At 36.6% G+C, this 23,479-nt stretch overlaps 1 protein-coding gene across 1 annotated transcript in view; it reads right to left on the bottom strand.

Moving 5' to 3' along the window:
* Positions 1-2,058: 2,058 nt before the first annotated feature.
* Positions 2,059-23,479, bottom strand: part of LOC141639202 (uncharacterized) — a 56,675-nt gene continuing 35,254 nt past the window's right edge. The window contains exons 8-11 of the mRNA XM_074448383.1: positions 7,426-7,496; positions 7,224-7,309; positions 7,043-7,106; positions 2,059-2,330 (exon numbers count right to left, since the gene is read on the bottom strand). Of these exons, the coding sequence (XP_074304484.1) occupies positions 7,051-7,106; positions 7,224-7,309; positions 7,426-7,496 (213 nt within the window). The 3' untranslated portion in view covers positions 2,059-2,330; positions 7,043-7,050. The remainder of the gene's footprint in view (positions 2,331-7,042; positions 7,107-7,223; positions 7,310-7,425; positions 7,497-23,479) is intronic.

Genomic DNA, 23,479 nt, shown 5'->3' with positions numbered 1-23,479 from the left:
TCCTAAGTCTACCCATCCTACCCATCTCTCAAGTTTATTAATTTAAGGTCAAGTTATTCATATTGGGGTGCACAAACGTGCGTCGAGCAAATATGCTCGATACCAACCGTGACACCCTCATTCATCATGGAAAAGTAAACACATAATTCTAGATAAAAAACCGCATGAATATGTTTGTAATAGGTTCATTTGGGTAAAAACCTATAATTTTTAAAACCTGAACCTGTTATAAAAATATCCAAATGGGAAGGTGTCAAACATGCAAGGTCTAAAATAAATCTCATAAATAAAACATCGCTAAAGTCGCGGAACAAAATTATACAACCCAAATATGAAAAAGGGAGACATATGTCCCTAGAAAGTATATGACATAAAAAGTGTTTAAGGGTCACAATAGAATAAAGTCAATCTAGGTCCCAAGGTTACTTTGCTCGCTAGCCGTCCCATGTACCCTATATATGCATCACCTACCTCACAATCGCATTTTATACAAATACGAAAGCCACGCTCGGGGGAGTAACTCGAGTCCTCCCACCACGAAATGTCATAATTAATATAACATGTAAACATAAAAATATAAATATGAATAACACATAGCCTTAGCATATAGATGCTAAACAATCGTGCTTATCATGCGAACAACAATAAAACAACACATAGTCCTAGCATGTGAATACTTGACCGACTCATACTACACTATCATGTGAATCACATAACATTCGGGAATCCAAACTCTATCAACCATAGCCGGCTTGCATCTCACCTTCTATGATTCATAGAATCATCAAATAAGAAAGGACAATATATCTAGAGACAGGCATAAGTTCCTAGTACCGTCAATAGTCACTCAGAATCCTCGAGTCTATACCACGAGGTAAGGTAAACACCCTAGTCCTAAACCTACGCAGACCTAGCGACATGCGGAAACTACCGCATCCAAGACCCATGATAACACCACATGAGTACCCCTAAGGAGTCCACCAAAGGGTTGGCTAGTACTTAAGCTGACCACATACTTCTAAGAGTACGTCAGGAGGTCATGCCCTAACTTGGATATAAACCCACCAAGCTAAGACACAAAGGCTATTAAGCGATGAACATATACTCGTCAAAGACTATAATGGCCTATCTATGACGAAGGCCAAAATACTCACCTAGGACCTAGTCCCAACTTGAATACTTTAGCCCACACCACACAAGACAAGTAGGACACCCAATTAACCATAAGAGGGGCAAATAGTCCAAACTTGCACACACAAATGATCATACACACCCTAGCATATGAAAGGCTACGCAAGAGCATATTCAGCTGACAATCCAACAATATCTCCAATATCAATAATAATCCAAATTCCAGCTAACCAACAGTACCATAATCCATGAGAACAAGATAAAATGGCAAAGAGGCAACAAGACTCATGCATAAGGCATCCAAGGCATCAAACAACCAACATGTGAAATGATAATCACAAATATCAAGGCATAACATAAAACATCCAATAACAACCCATCTCACCTCAAAGACAAACCCTCGACCCGAGTCCCGCGACGGGTCATCGGTCAAATCGAGGCTGACCGGTTTAAACCTAGTTTGACCAAACTCGTTCGGTTAATCTAGCCCAGCTCAGAGTCTTGGCCTACTTTGGCCCAAATCACAAAATTCATCACAATATCATTCTCATACCATTTCCAATTTCTATCATGTGAAAAACTATTAACATAAGGAAATATATTCCAACTTACAAAATAACTAATTCCACAAAATTCTCACATAATAAAATAGCATAAATAATCGTCTCATACAAGGGTAAACTTTTCTATAAATTTTTATTCGATAAAACGACGCCATTTACTCATACGGACTCCGAATTGAGTGATTCAAGTGGCTAAACCACCTAATTTTTCGATGCCGTTCAATCTATCATATTGTTGGAAACATTGAAAACCATCTCGGTCCGGTACTGACGTGTTCCAGCCAAAACACGGACTTGTCACAACACATAATTCCTCATCCAAATTTGTTTCAAACAATAATATACAAATGGGTAACATAAATTAAACTTAAGCATACTCATCTTACTCCATTCATTCATTTATCAACAAGATCGTCTCAAACAACAACAAACAACAACAAGCAACAAGAAACGACAACAAACAACAACAAACAACAAATACAACTACTATGTGACATTAAATCGTCGAGTAACTCGGAATAGTTACCTTAAGCTAGCAAAGAGACAAGTAATAACTTGAAAAAGCTTCTATAACCCAAAATCACTCTTCATCTTCAACCACATATGAGTCACCTAACTCATCTTCAAATCTTTCACCTATAAGAACAACAAAAACACAATTATTAAGCTTAAATTCGAAAACCCTAAAAGATGAGCCTTAAAACAAAATTGGGGGAAATAAAAATAAAGCTTACTAGTAGATGAGGATTGAAGAGAAGATTCCAAATATATAATTTTTATGAGATTTGGTGGAGAAATGAAGGATTTATGGTGGATTTAGGGATTGTAAGGAGGATTTTTTAGATGAATTTGGTGTTTGATGAAAGGAAGAGAGAGAGTGAATTATGGAGGAAATGAGAATTGAAAGAGGGGACAATGGAGGGTAGGTGGCCAGCCAAAAGGCATGGGGAGATGGGTCATTTGTTTACGTTTTAGGGTTTGCTTCGACGGTAATTAGAAATATTCGTCGAACGCGATTTCCGAGAATATTAAAGTTCTTAAACACGATTTTACTAAAAGATTAAGTACTCATATGCCCAATATCCAAACTCGTTTACCCAACGACCGTAAGAAATGGGAAAATCCCAATTTTACGACTTTTATCCGAAATCTATTTTATCAAAGTAAAAGGTTTAAATATAGTTTAAATCACTTTTAAACATTTCTAAACTATCAAAAATAATTACATTTCTTCAAAATAAAATAAGATTATATTTTATCAAATAAATTTTATTTCAAATAAATTAATATTAAATTAAAATAGATTAAAATATTACTTTTAAAATATAATAAAGGTCTTCAAATTTACGGGGTGTTACAAACGGTTATTATGTGATGATGCCCAAGCAAAAAGTGCAGTATGTGCAGCATTGGATTGAAGATGAAAGAAATGATAGGCAGAAAACTCATCACCCCTAAAGATGGCCTGATTTCTCATACACCAAATGCTCCAAATAATCGAAAGGAAAATAATAGTTGGCGTAGAGTCATCCATCTTAGAGAAAAGAGCGAGCCAATTAAAAATCCAATCACATAAAGACACATTATCCGCATGATTTGACTTAATACCAAGCGCAGAGGAGGTCCAAAGCCTTTTAACCATGACAGAGTCGCTAAAAAGATGGCAAAGGGATTCCATTGAGAGAATCATTACAGAGAGACAGTGGCAATTAACCATCAGATTCCTTCAATGGAATTCAACTACAATAAAGAGCGAGTTAGTGATAATTCTCCAAATGAGAATTTTCCAAACCTGAGGCCCCGGGAGTTGCCAAAGTTTATTCTTGCAGAACTGTTGGGACTTTACTATTCGCCTTACTACTATCTTTGGCAGTACCAAATTTATCTAGATGTAACCCAAGAGTAATAGCATAACCACTTTTACCCGAATAAAGGCCACTAGGTGTGTGAGTCCAGAAAATCGAGTCAGACGCAGCAGATTGACAAATAGGCATACCACATATTATATTCAACCAATCCGGAGCGAAAAGTTCTCGAACTAGTTCATGATTCCAAGTTAAAGATGGAAGAATAAGGGCGTTGATTGTCAGATTCAATATCCCTAAAACTTCTTTCAACGTGTATTCAATAACAACCTTAACCTAACAATCAAAGTCGCAATGTTGCATCAAGAAGCAAACACAAAAACAAAGAAACACGGAGTATGACGTTGACATTCAATGAAGTTTCTCGACCCAGAATCACCGAGGCATTACTTGTTCATAGGTGGTGCATGATTCTCATCATTTCAGGCTACAATGAGTTATAACGTGAATGAGGCTATAATGCACGATCATAATTGATAAAACAAAATAGATTACGAGGTTAAGTCACCTAACCATCCATTGCCCATCATGATTTGTGAGCATAGCCTTGTCATTGTAAAACACAGTATGAATTTAAAGAAGAAACAAAAAAATATCGAAAATTCCCTTACCCCGTTTGTCGAAACTACTGACAAACCTTATACTTCTCCATTGAGGGCAAAATAGAAATAAAACTACGCTAAACAGGCCCCATTCCCACATACACATTTCGTTTAAGGTAAGGATGTTGAAGTGAAACAATGGTTGACGCTCCCACATACACATTCCGTATAAGGTGTGAGGATGTCGAAGTGAAACGATTGTAACACACGTGTATCAAAGTTTTCATGCCACCTAAAGACTACAATATTATAGTGTAGGAGCACCATAGTCCTAGAAAATTTTGCAATGTTAACTCACTACACTTTAGCAAGGGTTAGCCAATCTTTTTTGTATAAAAGAGTAACGTGTATTGCTGCTCTAATAATACGGTCATATTACAATCGCAGACAAGATGGTAAAACAAAATACCGCGTAGAATCGGTATGAAGCGCTCGTGTGTATATATATATATATATATATATATATATATATATATATATATATATATATATATATAGGGTTTTTCTAACCTATGCCCACTAGGCATAGGTTAAGAAAGCCAAAAAAAGAAAGAATTTAATGATATCTTTATGGAAAATTGTAATATACAATTACTTTTATTTTTTTTCCAAAGGAAAATATTTAAATCTTTCTATTTTTGTTTTCTTAACCTATGCCCAATGGGCATAGGATAGAAAACCCGTATATATATATATATATATATATATATATATATATATATATATATATATATATATATATATAATTAGGTTCAAGTGAGTCCTCTACTCTTAGATGAGTCCCTAAGTCCTATTTTTAACCCTTAGATCAAAAAAAATTGGATGGTTAAGATTAAAACAAAAAAAGAAGGGAGATATAAAAGCAAGCAAACCCTAATCCATCCTCACTCACTCATTCATTCTCTTTGCCTCCTCCTCTCTCTAACTCCCTCATCTCTCCTCTTCTCCCTCCTCTCTCTAACTCCCTCCTCTCTAACTACCGCGGCCACCACACGGCTATTGTGGGTCGTGGGTGGCCACCTACGCTTGCTCCACCGTCATCCCGACCCCATCACAACGACCGTCACCATAACAACTCCATCACCGCCATCCCAAGCCACAACACACGCCTTCACTGCACGTTTCCTCACCACCACCGTCGTCCTCCTTAACTCGTTTTTTTTTTGAAAAAAAAAACTGAGATTTACAAATTTAAAACTAAGATCTACAATGAAAGAGGTACAAATTAGAAACGCCTTCACCGCACGACTCCTCATCACCACCGGCGTCCTCCTTCACTTTTTTTTTTAAAAAAAAAAAAACTGAGATTTACAAATTTAAATCCTAGATCTACATTAACAGAGGTATAAAGTAAAAAAATTAAGTGCTCCGGCAAGGTAGGTTGTGGCTGTTGGTGCGGGTCATGTGTGGGGCTGCTGGTGCTGGGTCAAACTCTCGTTTCTCCTTTCTTTTTTTCGCTTTTTTTTCCTCAAATCCGCAAGGTAGGTGGTCGTCGTGACTCGTGGTGGGTGTTGGTGCGTCTCATGTGTGGGGCTGCTGGTGGTGGTTTCGTGGGGTGGTGGGTCCGGCCGTCGTGGTTGGTGTCGGTGCTCCTCCTTTATTTTTATTTTCAAATCTGGTGGGGTTGGGTTGTGGTGGGTGTTGTTGGTGGTCGGTGAAAGTAGTGGTGGGTGTCGATGGCAGTTGGATTGATTAAAGTTGCACACTTTACTGTTAATATTTCATAAATTTTATATATGTGGTGAAATGACTCAATACATTAAAGTTTCACTCGAAATATATTAAAGTTTCACATGCACTACATTAAAGTTACAGTTGTAAATTAGAGATATTTCATAAATAGAAATTTATATTAAAATGGACTAAAAATACTAAAGTTTCAGTTATTATCATTAAAATTTCAGTCATTTAACATTAGAGTTTCATTTTTAAATCAATGAAATTAAAATAATCACAATTAAAATTTCACTCGTCAAATGGCCTAAAAAAATTAAAGTTTCATTCGTCACCATTAAAGTTCCACTCGTTTAACATTAAAGTTTCATTCATAAGTCAATGAAATTAAATAAATTTTAGTCACAATTACATCATTACATAAATTCAATTTTTTTTATTAAAATAGCCTAAAAAAATTAAAGTTTCACTTTTAAGCATTAAAGTTGAACTCGTATAATATTAAAGTTACATTCAAAAATCAGTTAAATTAAATTAACATTAATCACAATCACATCATTTCATAAATTCAAATTTTTATATTAAAAATGGCTTAAAAAATTAAAGTTTCACTTTTAAGCATTAAAGTTTCACTCGTAAAACATTAAAGTTATATTTAAAAATACATAAATTTAATTTTTTATTTACAAAATGACTTTAAAAAACTAAAGTTTCAATCGTAAAGAATTAAATTTGCTCTCACAGATTAAAGTTTCACTTTTAAAACATTAAAGTTTCATTTCAAAAATTGATTAGAAGTCTCAAATCTCGACCATCAATCTTAGAAGATCTAATGGCTTAGATTAGGACTTATGGACTCAAATATATAGGTTGACTCATTTGAACTTGCCTCTCTCTATATTATATATATATATATATATATATATATATATATATATATATATATATATATATATATATATATATATATATATATATATATATATATATATGTATATATATATATATATATATATATATATATATATGTATATATATATATATATATATATATATATATATATGAAACCATAATATGATATCACAGATAAAAGAAAACATTAACAATAAGCTGATCAACAGCATATTAGAGAGCTCGCTTATAAAATGAATGTCTACGGTGGGAGTACAAAGTAATGTAATCAGAAGCAAGGCAGAAGAATGTCACCATGATCTTTAGATATCAAAAACACAGTCTCGAGCCCGTTTCAAATGGCGAATTCCCTTGACAGCTGTAAGAAAAAAAAGTGTCGGAAAACAGCAGAATTAAAAGCTTTAACGTCAACAAAAAATAGGAAGTAAGTACTCTACTCATTTTATAGCCCACTAAGAGTAAAAAAAGAGTAGACCTTCCATTCTGGCAGCCTCATCTTTATTCAACTTCGCATAAAAGGTACGCGACAACTCCACAGAGCAGCCAATAAAACGATTCCGGCTATTCACATGAAGCAAAAATCACCTTAGTTAGCTGATTTGATTAGGTAGCTAAAAAGGCACAAAAATTTAAAAAAAAAAAAAAAAAAAAAAAAAAAAAACAATGAAACTATATACCAGCCTATTACATCCAGTAATTCCAAGCATTTAGGCGTCTCACGGGGACCTTTCACGAAAACAGCATACACCTATATAAAGTAAGATTGGATCAAACCACATAGCTCAATGTGCATTCATTAATACAGCAGGAAATCAACTAATACCGCATATCAAACAAAGGCCTTTATCATTGGCGGTCTGTTGAACTCAAACGTCGCTCATGCTCGTAAAGATGAGGAAATGTATGGAGAAAACACGAAGATGGCCCTACGCTGGCTAAACCTAGAAGAATTAACCTGTGTCGTAAATAGTAATTCTCCAGTCATCATTAACATGTATGAGCAACAGTGGCTTGTTATCGAGTCGATACGTGATATGGCAGTGATGTGACTCGTCAAAGTAACAGGCCATAAATCAATAACCAAATCAGGAATGCTATTCATATCCGACCAGGGGAACTTCTCCAACTCCTCAATCAGTAAACCACTAGACCACAACCATGGCCCATCCACACCACAAGGCTCAAATTACTAACCATCACTTCTAAGAAAATGTTCTTATTTGTAGGGATATGCACTCCCACTCCCCTGCCCACGGCTTAGTATTTGGCAACTTGTATGTGGCTCAGTAGTCAGTCAGTCCACTGTCTTTCCAAATAACAGGAGGATCAATTTTGAAATATTTAGTTCTGAAAGGGACCGACTGTCTTTAGGCACTCGTAACAATAAGCTACACTGCTCAGCTACAAGTCTCATCCCAAAACTACTTTCCGAGAGGGGCATTTGATAGATGCGTACATAGGTTCCTAGCTGATAGATATGTATGACAAGTTTGGGAGGCTCGATAGGTCTCGTTGTGTTTTCAATTTAAGGGAAATGAACTTCTTTTTTGTAAGGATTCAATCATGCAAGGGCTTGCGAACCATGGATATAGAATATTTGCTTCGGTAAATGTTTGAAACTATGCTGAAGACAAATATTAAGACTAATGTAACTTTTAACAGTGTGCTTAGTGTGTGCACTGCTGCACTCAAGAAAGATTAGTTGAAAAAGACCAAGAACTTTTGCATTGCCTAATTTATGATTTTCAGATTGATCCTCAGGTAGAACACCGCGGATGCATAGTTGATCTATAATGCAAATCTATATTCCTGGAAGATGCAACAAAAATTGTTCAAAGTACGGAAACTAAACCAAATTCAATTATCTGTGATGCATAGTTGCAAGCTTTCTTATAACTTTGTGAAAGCTGAACTCGCTAATTTAACGGAATTGGCGCATGGAAATTGTGGCTAGTACGTCTCTTGGATAACAGGTATTCTAAGGCAAACAGGAGGAAAGAGGTCAAAAGATCAGGGCCAAGATTAGGGAACTCAGGTTAGATATGATTTCCTAGATCAAGTTGGAGTGAAAATGAAGTGCATCAGTTTGTTGTTGCATGCTGATAAATCTCAATCTGCTTTTACTGAGATTCACATTTCGCTTGATAATTTATTTGGGAGATGGAGCACAGATGAGAGACAGAAGAACAAGGGCTGAATCATAGAGTAAATCCTTTGTGCCCTCACTACATTCATTAATACAACCTATTCTCAAAGGTATCAAAAGTCCATCACACAATGAAGATAAAAAAAATGGAGAAAGCCAGCACCCTACATACCTCTGTCAGACGAGAAATCAATAACCAAACCAGGAATATCAGACCAGAGGAACTTCTATGACTCCTTAATCAGTGAACCACTAGACCACAACCATGGTCCATCCGCTGCTCGCTACAATCCCCACAACAAGGCTTCAATTACTAACCATCACTTCTAAAAAAATGTTCTTATTTATAGGGCTATGCACTGCCTACAGCTTGGCATTTGGCAACTTGTATGTGGCTCAGTAGTCAGTCCTCTGTCTTTAGACTTTAGTAAATAATAGGAGGATCGATTTTGAAATATTTAGTTCCAAAAGGGACCAACTGTCTTTAGGAACTCGTAACAATTTTGAAAGATTTAGTCCCGAAAAAAAAAAATCAAACTTGAAAGGTGGGATCGGAAAGTAAATTATGCGAAAGAGGCCGATTTTATAATCTACAAGGAAGGGTGATGAGCTCCTATTTCTACATAAAATTGGCATCAATTGGAGCTCATTTGGTAGCATTTGGTAACGGTTTTAGGCAATTCTAGCATTATTTGACCAATTCCAAGTGCTTTATCATTTAGCAAGGTTTTTAGTGAAGGATGAGGTGCCAAAAGACCAAGAGAAGCATCAAAGGAAGGATGAAGAACAAGCATTGAAGAAACATCATGAAGAAGCCTTCCAAGGATCAAGCAAGCAACGATTAAAAAACGCACTCCAGCAGACAATTTGCACGGTGCGAGTTTCCTGCACCCATTTCTCGCACCGTTCGAGTTTTCTGGGTTCTACTCCGTTTTGTATTACGGGCTTTTCCCATGTTAAGCCCACGGTTATTAGGTTATGTTAGACTATATATAGTGTGTTTTCCTCTAGGTTATTAACACATCATATACTTACTTTAATTAATCAAGTTGTAATTTTGGGAATTATTCATCTTTTTGATTGGGTTTAGATCTACTATGGAGAACTAATCTCCTCATCTTAATCCGGCTCAAAGGTGTAATCTTTGGTTGTAAGACTACTTAATATTTCCTTAATTTTCATTATCATTGTTAATCCTTTGTGTTTATTGTTTGAATTTTGGAAACCTTGTTTAAATTGAGTAATTAAATGTGATTTCCTTGTTGCTTAATTAATCAAGTTCCTTAATTTATTGTTGTTGGGATTATTAAGTGTGATTTCCCTGTAATCTCATCTTTGCAACACCTTGTTATTATGCTAATGAATGTGATTTCTTCTTGGCTTAATTAGCAACTAAAGGATTAACTTGTAATTAGGCATTAATCGTGATTTCATTGTGTCTAATTACCTTTATTGAATCTATATTGCTTTTATCTTCTTATTAATTTAATCAATGTATGTGATTTCTACTTGGTAGGATTGATAAGTTGGGTTATTTGATTAACTGTGATTTCCTTGTCATTTGACCATTATTAAGGAGATTTAGGAGAATAATCTCTACAATAAGGTGATAATATTAATTAGAAGGATTGATTGAGTGGTTTTATCAACTAAAGTGCCTCACTTTAATGAGTCGGATTAAGTCTCCCTTAAATTTGATAAATTTCCATCTTAAAACTTGATTGCTTGATTACTTGTTGCTCACTCTTGTTTGAATATTGTTTTGTTTTGTTACTTTTGAAAACCAAACCAAAAACCCCCCTTTTTCCATACTTGTTTGTAGTTTAATTTGTCACAATTATTCTAGTTGCTCTTTTAAATTCACCTTTGCAAAACCTCCCTTCTCTTGGGTTCGATCTCATTGCTTGCTACTCTACTAGTTTAGAATTAGTATTAATTAGTATGTATTGTGGTATATAAATTGTTAATTTGGCCGTCTTAAATAGCGACGTTTTAGGCGTGCCAAATTTTGGCGTCGTTGCTAGGGAAGGTAACGGTTTTGCTAGTGTTTTTGTTGGTGTTTTTAGAATAGTTGTGTTAGTTAACTTTCATTTCACAATTGTTATTTTCTTGTTCATTACTAGTGTGAACCTTTTTTATTGTGTGCTCTTGTGTAGAATTGTTTATGGTCAATACTAGGAACTCAAGTGAGCCACTTTTTTCATTCAACCCGGAAATTGAAAGATCATTTGCTTGGATAGGAGGAGGTATTAGAAGAGATATCCCGGTTATTCAAGAAATTAATCTCGAGACTCAACAAGACCAAGAGGAAGATAACATCATTTCTTTTGAAACCGAGCCACAACCCATAAGAATCATCATGGGTGATGCCGAGAATCACGGTGAGGCACAAAAGTAGAATCCACCAAGGCCTAGGACCATCAAAGAACTCACCACACCGGATCTTACACAAGTCCCCTTGTGTATCTCCTTTCCGGCCTTAGCGGAAAATGCCACCTTTGAACTCAAGTCCGGGCTCATCCACCAATTGCCCCAATTCCATGGACTTAGTACGGAGGATCCCAATAAGCATTTAAACAAATTTCATGTGGTTACCAATGAGCAACTTCAACTAAGAGCCTTCCCTTTCTCTCTCAAGGATGCGGCAAACGATTCGGTTTACTATCTCCCCACCGGGAGCATTACTACTTGGAATCACATGAAGAAGGCCTTTCTAGAGAAGTATTTTCCCGCTAGTCTCTCCTCCCAATTAAAGAAAGAAATAAGTAATGTTGAACAAATGGATGGAGAGAACTTGTATGAATATTGGGAGAGGTTCAAACAACTTCTTTCTAGTTGTCCATACCATGGGTATACCGACCACGACCTACTCTTGAACTTTTGTGGTGGTCTCCTTGAGGATGATGCTAGGATGATTAAAGCCGCTACACAAGGAGGGATTGAGTACATGTCGGTCCAAGAGACAAATGATTTGATTGAAAGATTGATAGGAAGTTCTAGCAATTTCGGGAGGAGAGTCAAGAAGGCAAGTGTGGCATCTTCTTCAAGGCAAAACTCCAACCATATGGAAGACAAAGTTGACTTTCTTACCAATTTGGTTAAGGAACTTGCAAAAGGGAATGGTAGTACATCTCATGTGAAGTTTTGTGGTCTTTGTAATGATCCGACTCATCCCACCGATGGGTGTCCATCTTTGTAAACGGAGGAAACAAGTGAAGCGGTTAAGGCTCTTGGGTTTAAGAAGTTTGACCCCTATTCCAATACTTACAATGAGGGGTGGAAATCTCATCCAAACATGGGTTGGGGTGGGAATCAAAATCAAAACCAAAAGGGACCCTCAAATTCTTCATTTCAAAAGCCAAACCAAAATCAAAACCAATCACAAAATTCCTTGGAAGATATGATGACAACACTTGCCGCAAATCAAGTGGCTTTGCAAGCCAATACCAAAGATTTCCAAACCGCTGTGCTTCAACAAAATCGGCTCACCGACTCTAGGATTGGTAACCTTGAGACCCAAGTTGGTCAAATTCTCAACACACTCACGATACAATCCACTCAAGGAGGAAGCCTCCCTTCTCACACAATTCCTCCACCCACCAAGGAACAAGCAAAAGCGGTCTCTTTGAGGAATGGTAGAGAGTTGGTAGAGGCGCCCAAGGCTCCTAAGAAATCAAGGCCACTTCCCATTGTTCATGAAGTGGAGATTGTAGTTGAAGATGAAATTTAAGTAGTGGTGGAACATGGGAAAGCATCTACACCCGACAAAGAGAGGATCAATGAACCACTTCCGGAATACGCGCCACAAGCTCCATTTCCAAGTGCTTTGAATGACACAAGGATGATTGACAAGAAGACTTCAAGCCTTTACGATATCTTTCGTAAAGTGGAGGTAAACATTCCACTTCTTGATCTTCTTAGTAGTGTGCCCAAGCATGCAAAGTTTTTGAAAGAGTTGTGCACTACTAAGAGAGCCAACAAGGCAAAAAGCATTAAAAAAGTAAGGGCTAGTGAACATGTATCGGCAATGTTTCAAAAATGTTTGCCACAAAAATGTAGTGATCCGGGCATGTTCACCATCCCTTGCAAAATTGGTGAGTTGGATTATCAAAATGATATGCTGGATTTAGGTGCATCTATTAATGTCTTGCCCACTTACCTTTATGAGTCTCTTAAGTTGGGACCTTTGAAACCGACCCATACGGTCATTTCTTTGGCCGATAGGTCCAACATTTACCCTAAAGGAGTTGTTGAAGATGTCTTGGTGAAGGTGGGGGATATGATTTTCCCCGCAGACTTCTATGTGATTGAAATGGAACTCGAGAAAAGCTCAACTCCCATCTTGTTGGGAAGGCCTTTCATGAGAACTTCCAACACCAAGATAGATGTGTCTAGTGGATGCCTTACAATGGAGTTTGAAAGGCAAAAGATTGAATATAGCATACATGAGGCAATGAAATATCCTACCGAGACCTCTTTCTTGTGAAGTTTTTGAATCAATTATTCAAACCGTGTATGAGTTGTGCAAAAGTGACACCTTGGATGTTGCTTTAACTAATGGAATGGTTGGAGAGGATATGGGTTATATTTTGTCTTGTAAATTGCAAGAAACTATCCAAGAACTAGAGGAAAATCCGCCACTGGAAGAATGGGAAGAGAAGGAAGCAATCCGGAGGGCAGACCATTTTTCGTACCGTGCGAAAAAAGCAGGGGAGGAACTCGCGCGGTGCGAGTTTACTGCTACCCGTGATTTTTTCTTCCTTTCTTCCAAGTTGTTAGAAGAGTTACCAAAGGAAAAACCCGTTCCTTTTATTGTCAAGGCTCCTATTGTTGAAATGAAGCCCCTACCAAGCCACTTGAAGTATGCTTTTCTAGGAGATGAAGAAACTTTACCGGTAATCATTTCAAGCAAGCTTTCAAGTGAGCAAGAAGAGGCTCTCATCCGAGTTCTTAAGCAACACAAGGAAGCAATTGGATAGACAATGGCTGACATCAAAGGCATTAGTCCTACCTTATGCATGCACCGGATTCTCTTGGAGGATGAAGCCAAACCCGTTTGCCAACCACAAAGGCGTTTGAACCCCCCAATGATGGATGTTGTCAAAAAGGAGGTACTCAAACTCCTTCATGTAGGTATGATCTATCCCATCTCCGATAGTCAATGGGTTAGTCCAACCCAAGTTGTACCAAAGAAGTCCGGGCTAACGGTAGTCGAAAATCATGAAGGTGTTTTGATTCCCACTCAAGTTCAAAACGGGTGGCGAGTATGTATCGACTACCGTAGGCTCAATGCCGCGACCCGAAAATATCACTTCCCGCTTCCCTTCATGGATCAAATGTTGGAAAGGTTAGCGGGAAAATCTTTTTATTGCTTTTTGGATGGATACTCGGGTTATTTTCAAATTCCAATTGCACCCGAGGATCAAACAAAAACCACTTTCACATGTCCCTTTGGAACGTTTGCCTATAGAAAGATGCCTTTCGGTCTTTGTAATGCACCGGGAACGTTCCAAAGGTGCATGATGAGCATCTTTTCGGATCATGTGGAGGACTTTATTGAAGTGTTTATGGACGATTTTACCGTTCATGGTCAATCTTTTGAGGATTGTTTGAGTCATCTCTCTTGGGTTTTGCAAAGATGTATTGATACCAACCTCGTTCTCAACCATGAGAAATATCATTTCATGGTTGAAGAAGGAATAGTGTTGGGACATGTGGTCTCCTCTAAGGGGATTGAGGTTGATAAGGCCAAGGTCGATACCATTTGCACCTTGCCTTATCCTACTAATGTGCGTGAAGTGAGATCTTTCTTAGGTCATGCCGGGTTCTACCGGCGCTTCATCAAGGATTTTTCCAAGATCGCCGCTCCTTTATGCAAGCTACTTCAAAAGAATTGTGAATTCATTATGAGTGAAGAATGCAAAGAAGCTTTTGATATGCTCAAGGAGAAGCTTATTTCGTCACCCATAATTCAACCTCCCAATTGGAGTGAACCATTTAAGATAATATCGGACGCGAGTAACTATGCCCTTGGCGCGGTACTTGGCCAAAGGGTAGGAAGAGCACCTCATGTTATTCAATATGCGTCAACAATGATGAACGAGGGTCAAAGAAACTACACCACTACCGAGAAAGAATTTCTTGCGGTAGTGTTTACTTTGGAGAAGTTTCGACCTTATATTCTTGGAGCCAAGGTCATCATCTTCACGGATCATGCCGCCTTAAGGGATTTGATGAACAAGCATGAATCCAAACCTCGTTTAATGCGATGGGTATTGCTTTTGAGCGAGTTTGATGTTGAGCTCAAAGACAAGAAAGTCACAACCAACACGGTGGCGGATCACCTAAGTAGAATTGTGCAAGAAAAACCTCAAGAAGTTTTGGAATCACCAATACAAGCCACTTTTTCGGATGACACACTTCTAGCCTTGTCTTCCATTAAGCCATGGTATGCTCATATAGTCAACTTCTTGGTTCTACAAGAATTTCCAAAGGGTCTTTCTCGTTCCCAACGGGATAAAATCAAGAGTGATGCTAAATATTATGTGTGGGATGACCCATACCTTTGGAAATTTTGTGCCGACCAAGTCATTAGAAGGTGTGTCCCAGATACCGAAGTCATTCCCATTCTTAAATTTTGCCACGAATATGCTTGTGGTGGGCATTTTGGAGCCAAGAAAACGGCTAGGAAAGTCTTGGAAAGCGGTTTCTTTTGGCCCACACTATTCCGGGATGCTCATAATATGGTGAAGGCTTGTGATAGACCCCAAAGAGTTGGCAACATTTCAAGAAGAGGAGAAATGCCACAAACTCCAATGATCTATTGTGAAATATTTGATGTGTGGGGTATTGACTTCATGGGACCATTCCCTTCATCTTGTGGTTACACCAACATCCTTTTTGCGGTGGACTACGTCTCCAAATGGGTGTAGGCTAAGGCCACCAAGACCGATGATGCGAAGGTGGTTGGAGAGTTCATCAAAACCAACATCTTCTCTCGTTTTGGCTTTCCTAAGGCTTTGATAAGCGACCGTGGAACTCACTTTTACAACAAAGCCATTGGAGCTCTACTCAAAAAGTATGGGGTAATTCACAACGTATCTACCGCCTATCACCCTCAAACCAACGGTCAAGCTGAGGTTTCTAATAGGGAGATCAAGGCTATCCTTGAAAAGACGGTGAATCCCGACCGCAAGGATTGAAGTTTTAGATTGTATGATGCTTTGTGGACATATCGCACGGCCTACAAAACCCCAATCGGGATGTCACCTTACCGCTTACTTTTTGGGAAACCGTGTCATCTACCCGTGGAGGTTGAGCATAGAGCTTATTGGGTGGTTAAATCATTCAATTTGCAAATGAGTGAAGCGGGGCTTCATAGGAAACTCCAACTCCAAGAATTGGAAGAAATTCGAAATGATGCTTATGAGAATGCTTCCATTTACAAGGCAAGAACAAGAGCATGGCATGACAACATGATTTCAAGAAGAGTGTTCCAAGTTGGAGAGAAAGTCCTACTCTTTCAAAATCGGCTTAGACTTTTCTCGGGAAAATTGAGGTCTAGATGGATGGGACCATATAAGGTGGTTTGTGTTTTTCCATATGGAGCAATCGAGATCAAGTGCTTAAAGTCCGGGAAAGTTTTGAAAGTGAACGGCCAAAGGCTTAAGCACTTTCATGAAGTAATTGAAATAGGTGAAGTGGGAACACTACACCTTGTTGATCCAATTTATGAAGATTAATGAGAATGCCACTTTGTCGAGCCATCGACGTTAAATAAACGGCAAAAGTTTGTAAATATTTCTTCCCTTGCATATTTAATTTCCGCATTTCATTGTTTTCATTGCATCTTTGCACATTTAAATTAATTGCATCATTTAATTATTGCATTATAAATTAATTCACTTGCATCTTCATTAATGTTTTGGCATGTTAGAATGTTTTAATGTGTGTGTTAGTGTATAGGATATCAAGTTATCAACTCAAGGGCATAAGTGAAGAAATGAAGGAAGAAAAATGTGTAAACATTGGCTAAGCATGGAAGAATTAAGCAACAAAAGAGCCGACTCCAGCCAGCAACTCGCACGGTGCGAGTTTTCAGGGCTCATTTTTCGCACTGTGCGAGAAACACCAGTCCAGCAGCTTTTACCTCGATAATTTCGTACCCTTCATCATTCTTCCCCAATTTTCACAACCTTCAACCTTCTTTCTTCATCCTAACCCTAACCCACTCAAAAATCAACCTTCAATCCTTTACAAATCATCAATTTCAAGCATTCAACTTCCAAGATTCATCAATTTTCATCACCCAACATCAATTTGGATCGAAAAATTGCAGCATTCCTACCCATATCAGTCACGAAAAATCGACTGATTCAAGCTTTGAAGATTTTGGGTCTTTAATTGGATTAAAGGGACTAATTAGAGCATTGTTGGGTAGTATTCACCATCCAACAACACTTACAAGAATCAAAAGGGAGGTATATACCTTATTCTTATTCTTGTTTATTCAAGGTTGGCAAATTTCGAATTTACCTAGTAAAGGTCGAAATTTGTTATCAAATTGTTGTTGTTTGTAGTCTCTAAATATCTTATCTACTTGTGAGGTGCATTTCATTCAATAAACAACTAGTTAGCACATCATTCTTTTAGTGCATACTAGGTGTTTGTTCAATTGCCTCAGCCAAAAAATTTTCCACACTTGTGTCTTTTCTGAAAAATTTGGTGTGACATGGGAAAGGGTAAGACTTCTGAGGCTTCCTCCTCACAAGGACCCAAGGGAGCCTCGGATTTTAATGACAACGAGTATACAGGGAAGGAGGGACTCCGAGATAAGGCCTTACGAAATTGGAGAAAGTTTGAGTCTTCGTCATCCGTAGTGGTGACTAGCTTTTTTGATGAGAATGTTCTTATTGAGTTGGGCATGCTCCCAATAACCCGAATGCTCCTTGAGAAAGTTGGCCTAGACTCTTATATTGGTCAAGCCGCGTTGACCCGGAAGAGTGTCACTTTTGAATTCCTCTCCTCCTTAGAGAAGGTGAAGTTGGGGAGGGATAAAACTTCGGGAATCAAGTTCCGGGCATGTCGACTCGTCCATACCTTAACCTATGTGTTGGAATATGTGTCCTCCGACAATAATGCGATCACGACTGTTGATCATGATGATCACATGTTTAAGTCTCATTATAAAGAATACAATTGGGAAGTAATATTTTACTGTCAACTGATCAACATATATCGGTAATGATTGGCTGACTAGAGTTTGACATTACTGTCGTGCGATGATGGTGATCAGTTGATCCCCTAGGTCATACCTATAGGGCAACACTCTTAATTGATCATTTAATTAATCGTATAACGTTACGAGTGAATTAAATTACTTGAAAATTGACGGACGATTTTGGAAGTAAAATTTACGTATCACATTGAAATTTGATTAAATGAGATACGGTCTGAGTAATCGAATTGTAATATTACTCAGATGAAATTATTGTTTAAAGAAACAATTAAATTTGAATGAATTATTATAAATACAATTTATTGTGATTTATAATTGGAGAAATATTTTGGTACAAGTAATTATGAATTACTAAGTCGATTTTTGTATATGACGTATTTTTATTAATACGTTGATTTTTAATATGTTAAAAATACATAACAAATTTATGTTACATATGACATGTGACATATTGACAAATTTGACAAAAATAAAATGGGTTCCATTTTATGGAGGTGCCGAAATAAGGAGGAGGTTTAGGCTAATATTGTGTTTGTTTAAATTAGTGGAAAACATAATCATTCACTAATAGCCTAGCCATGCAACCCTAGTTTGCATTGTGAAGACAAACAAAGGCATGCATTGGCTCCCCTACCCTCCTCCTACCCGGTTTTCTTGACAAAGAAAGGCAAGGGTTTTTGCCTTATATTTTTGATAAAACAATACATAATGTTGTTGTTGTTACTACACTTATTCATTCATTCTAACTCATCTAAAATAAGAATTTTAGAAAGATAAAAATACTTTCCTCTTCTCTTCTCTCTAAACCGGTTTTTAGAGACAAAAACCAAATTATTTTTTTTGGGTCAATTTTCTACAAAATTAATATTATCTACTCCCTCCTATTCAGCCTATAGTTCCCCTTTCATTATAATACTCCTCACATATATTAGAGAAAGGGGAATTATAGGCTGAATAAGATGAGTAGTATTCATAGTATTAATTTTAATTAAGAGTAAGCTTTGGGTATAAATCCTTGGGAGAGATCCTACACTTGGGTCTTTGTTCATCCAAAAGGGAAAGCTCAAGAACAAGAGAGAAAGGTGATCTCTCTTGTGCCCATTTGCATGCATAAGATCATTAGTTAATTTTATGACAAATTAAATTAAAACATATATGAATATGTAAGTATATAGATCTACTTTTCCTTCAATCGGTATCAAGAGCCATGGTTGTTTGCATGCAAATCGGTTAAAAGTTTTTCCGAGTTATAATAGATTAACATATAAAACTTGTAAAATTTGTGTTATTATGTGATATCACGAAATTAATCCATGCATGTTAAAATTTCTGATCCTAAAATGTTTTAGGATATTTTGGTTAATTTACGGATTTTTATTGTTCATATTATACAATAATGGCATTTAAATATGATTTTATGAGTAAAAATGTCATTTTCGGACTAAAATTAGATATACTTCGAATTTTCCATTGATTTTTGGATATGTTGTCACATATATTATTTTGAGATAACCTGTAAATTTTCATAATTTTTGGACTTCTTATACTCGAAAAATGGATTTTTCATTTTTAAATTCGGATTTAAGTGAAAAATAGGTTAATATGAGATAAATTTCGAATCTGGTCATAGAAATTTAGTATGTTGTCACATGCAATTTTACAAGATGTGTGTAAAATAATGGGCTATAGTGAAGTTTTTTTTCATGATTTATGGATTTTTGAAGAAAAATAGCATGAATAGTGACATTATTAGTGAAAAATTAATAAAACATAATCTATGACTAAGGAAAAACGTCCAATGTTGCATTTTATTATCTTTTTCAGATCTAAAATTGAAAAGTTAATGAATATATTTTTTCCTCATGTTTTTATGATTATTTTGTTAAAAACCGATTAACCGCAACATTGTTTTTCCGGAAAATTTCGAAATTTTTAACCTATGTTTTTGAACATTATGAGTGTCATGGTATTTTTCCAGAATGTTCATGAGTTTAAATTTCAAATTTCAAATTTATTTGAAATTTTTGTGATTTATTTGAAGTTTATAGCTTATTTTTATAATTTTAAGTCCATTAATGAACAAATTTTATAAATATGAGTTAATTATGGTCAAATAACTAGTGAAGACTAAATTTTGTGTCCTAAGAGGTTAGGGTAATTAACTTATGCATAAATATGAATTTATGTAATTTTTGTGATTGTAAAATGTTGAAATCACGCAAATCCGTAAAAACCGAGTAATATACGATATTGGCTAATTAAAGGCGATTTAGCATAAAATTGGGCATGTTCATACATATTATAATGCTGCATTTTCTTTATGATTGTCATAATTTTAATTTATGTAATTTTTGAATTATGTAATTTTTACTTAGTATGGCCTTAGATTTTAATTGGTATTTCCCGAAATGTATGGGAATATCGATTCGGTTGTAATTTTATTGTGATCTCGTATCACCGTTTTGTAATTTAATAGATTTATTTTATTTTAGTTACAAATGTATAATAGGAAATTATGTAATTTGCTATGTAATTTAATTTATTCCGGAGTTCCCAAAGACGGATTTCTTCAAGATGGCGATACATAAAGACGGTGTTACCTCGAGATGCGTGCCACAACCGAAGTTCAAGGGACCAATGGAGTTGGTTTCCGAATATGTAATAGTTAAATAGTTTTTCTATTTTAGGAAGGCCATACTAGGATTTATTTTATGTTTGCATTTTATTTATATGTCACATGCATCGCTAAATCGCCATAACTAAAACATGCATCATCATCTTATCGAGTTCCTCGACCGTGTCAATTAAAATTATCGTAGTTCACCACTTTAGTTCACTTAAAACGTGATAGATAATAAATTGACATGACCTCTCGCTAAAACAATCAATTGAGACATAGCCTTACCAAATAGTAGAAACCATGAAAACCTATTTCGTGAGGGAGTGCACTCGGCCATACCGGGGTACAAACCTTGTTACGTAGGGGAAGTGGGTGATGAATGTCTATCCACCGAATTCATGTTGATAAGGGGTATTTCGGCACACCGTGCCCCAAGTTGATATGGGTTTGGATTATGGACACATTTATTCGAAATTTGGGTTGTACTCAACGAAAGTATTCACGACGATTTCCGGATGTGTTTCGGGCTAGAGATGAATATTAATGTAAATATCATCGACCAAGAGTTCTAAAAGTAGAATCGATTAAAAGGTTAATCCACCGAGTTATGTTAATAAAGGGTATTTCGGCACACCGTGCCCTAAGTTGATATGAATTTGGATCTTGGAATCATTTATCTAGTTGGGTAGAGGTCACTAGAAAAATGCATAAAACTTGTTTAAATTATACATTTTTACGAGTATTATTATTAAAACGACTTTTGTTTTACTCCTTATATCTTGTTTTGTAGACCACTTCTTTTCTCATAACAAATGGCAACACCAACCCCTAACGCCACGCCTCTCGCTAATACTTCATGGCTCCGATCCTTCATGGATCGATGTAAACTTGAAAAGAATGGGTCAAATTCCTCCGATTGGGATGCCCAACTCAAATTGGCCGCCCAAGGTGACGACAAGCTTCGTTACCTTACCGAGGCCTCTCCACCCGAACCTACTACTAGGTCGACCGCCGCCACTAGGGAAGCATATGAGGCTTACCAAAAGGAGTCCGCCGCAATGAAAAATGTCTTGATATTTGCGATGGAGGCGGATCTCCAAAGGAGAGCCTTTAAAGTGGGCAATGCTAATGAGATTTACTCCAAACTTGTGACAATGTTTTCACAAACTCCGCGGATCGTCCAATATGAGGCGGTCGCGGCATTCTTTGATCTCGACTTCAAAGAGGGCCAAAAGGTTAGCCCTCATGTGCTCAAACTTATGGAGCTTGTCGAGACCTTGAAAATTCAAAAGGTTGAAATCCCCAAAGAACTCATTGTAGATAGGATTCTACACTCCTTGTCCAAAGTCAAAGCATATGTTCAATTACGGGTGAATTTTAACATGCAAGACAAGGATGTGTCTCTTGAAGAATTGCACAAGTTACTTGTGCAAGCCGAAAGGGACATGGGGTTAAATGTGAACCCACCCAAGGATGTGCTTAACATAAGCACAAAGAGTAAGGGGAAGTTCAAAAAGAATGGGAGGAAGGGTAAAAAGCAAGCTCCCACATTCACCAAAGCTAGGACTTGTGAAGCTAGCACTTCAAAAATCAAGAAGGGTCCTATTGATAAATGCCATTATTGTAATGGTATGGGACATTGGAAAAGAAATTGTTCCAAATACCTTGGTGACATTAAAGCTGGAAAGATCACTCCAAGAGGTAAATGACTATCCTTTCTTTTATGTTTCTAATTCAACTATGGTATTATGATACAAAGTTGTGATAATGTATCCCCCTTTTTATTGTAAATAGGGCCTCCACCAAGCAAAGACAAGGGAAAGGAAAAGCAAGCATAAGATACCATCAAGAAGCTAGGAATAGCTTTCATGAAGCTTCGCTTTTTTTATTGTCTTATTCATGTTTTTGAATTTTAGAACCTTAAGTTTCCGTGTTCGACATGGAAAGGTATTTTGGATAATGGGTTGTATTTTGGATAATGGTGACTTGGTTTGCAACCCAAGTCACCCGTTTTATCATTTTATCCTTTTGTTCTAAAAATTCATGTTTAAATGCTTACTCTTAGAAACATATAACTTAAAGTGATCTAATAGACAAATATAATGACGGGTTTCATTATATGTCCACATGCTTAAGGCTTGTGTATGATCATTTATAAAGCGATTTTGAGTCTATGAACTCTCTTAAAGGAATGTCAATCACCAAGTACACTTACGAAATCTATAACTATTAGTCAATCTATGAGATAGTTCTCCTTATAACTTCACCATCATTATTTGTGTCTCATATGCTATCTTTGAATCTATAGTGTATTTATTCTAAAGATAGAGTGGGAGAAAAATGAGGACACAACACACAAGACAAGATAAATTTGTGTACTTGTATAAATGAGATCTACGCAAGAGAGAATGATTTGAATGAAGGTATATCTATTCACATAGTATACCCAATAGATGAAGATCTATGGTCTCAAGTAAGTTCTATATGACTATAGAGACCAAGTGAAGTAATCATAAGAGCATATTCTTAAGATAACTACACGAGGAGACCAAAAGAAAGTTTTGGAACAAAATGACTAATGTAAAGTCTTAACAAGAGTTTTGACTAAGTTTATGAAAATTTTGACCAATAGTTTCAACCTTGAGATTTACTTAAGAGCCTAAATGAATCAATGTAACATCCTAGTAATAAGCGATATTTATGACTAGATGTTGCAAGGATTGATAT

This window comes from Silene latifolia, unplaced genomic scaffold (genome assembly GCF_048544455.1).
Source record: "Silene latifolia isolate original U9 population unplaced genomic scaffold, ASM4854445v1 scaffold_298, whole genome shotgun sequence".
Classification (NCBI taxonomy): Eukaryota; Viridiplantae; Streptophyta; class Magnoliopsida; order Caryophyllales; family Caryophyllaceae; genus Silene; species Silene latifolia.
This window is presented reverse-complemented; position numbering and strand designations above follow the sequence as displayed.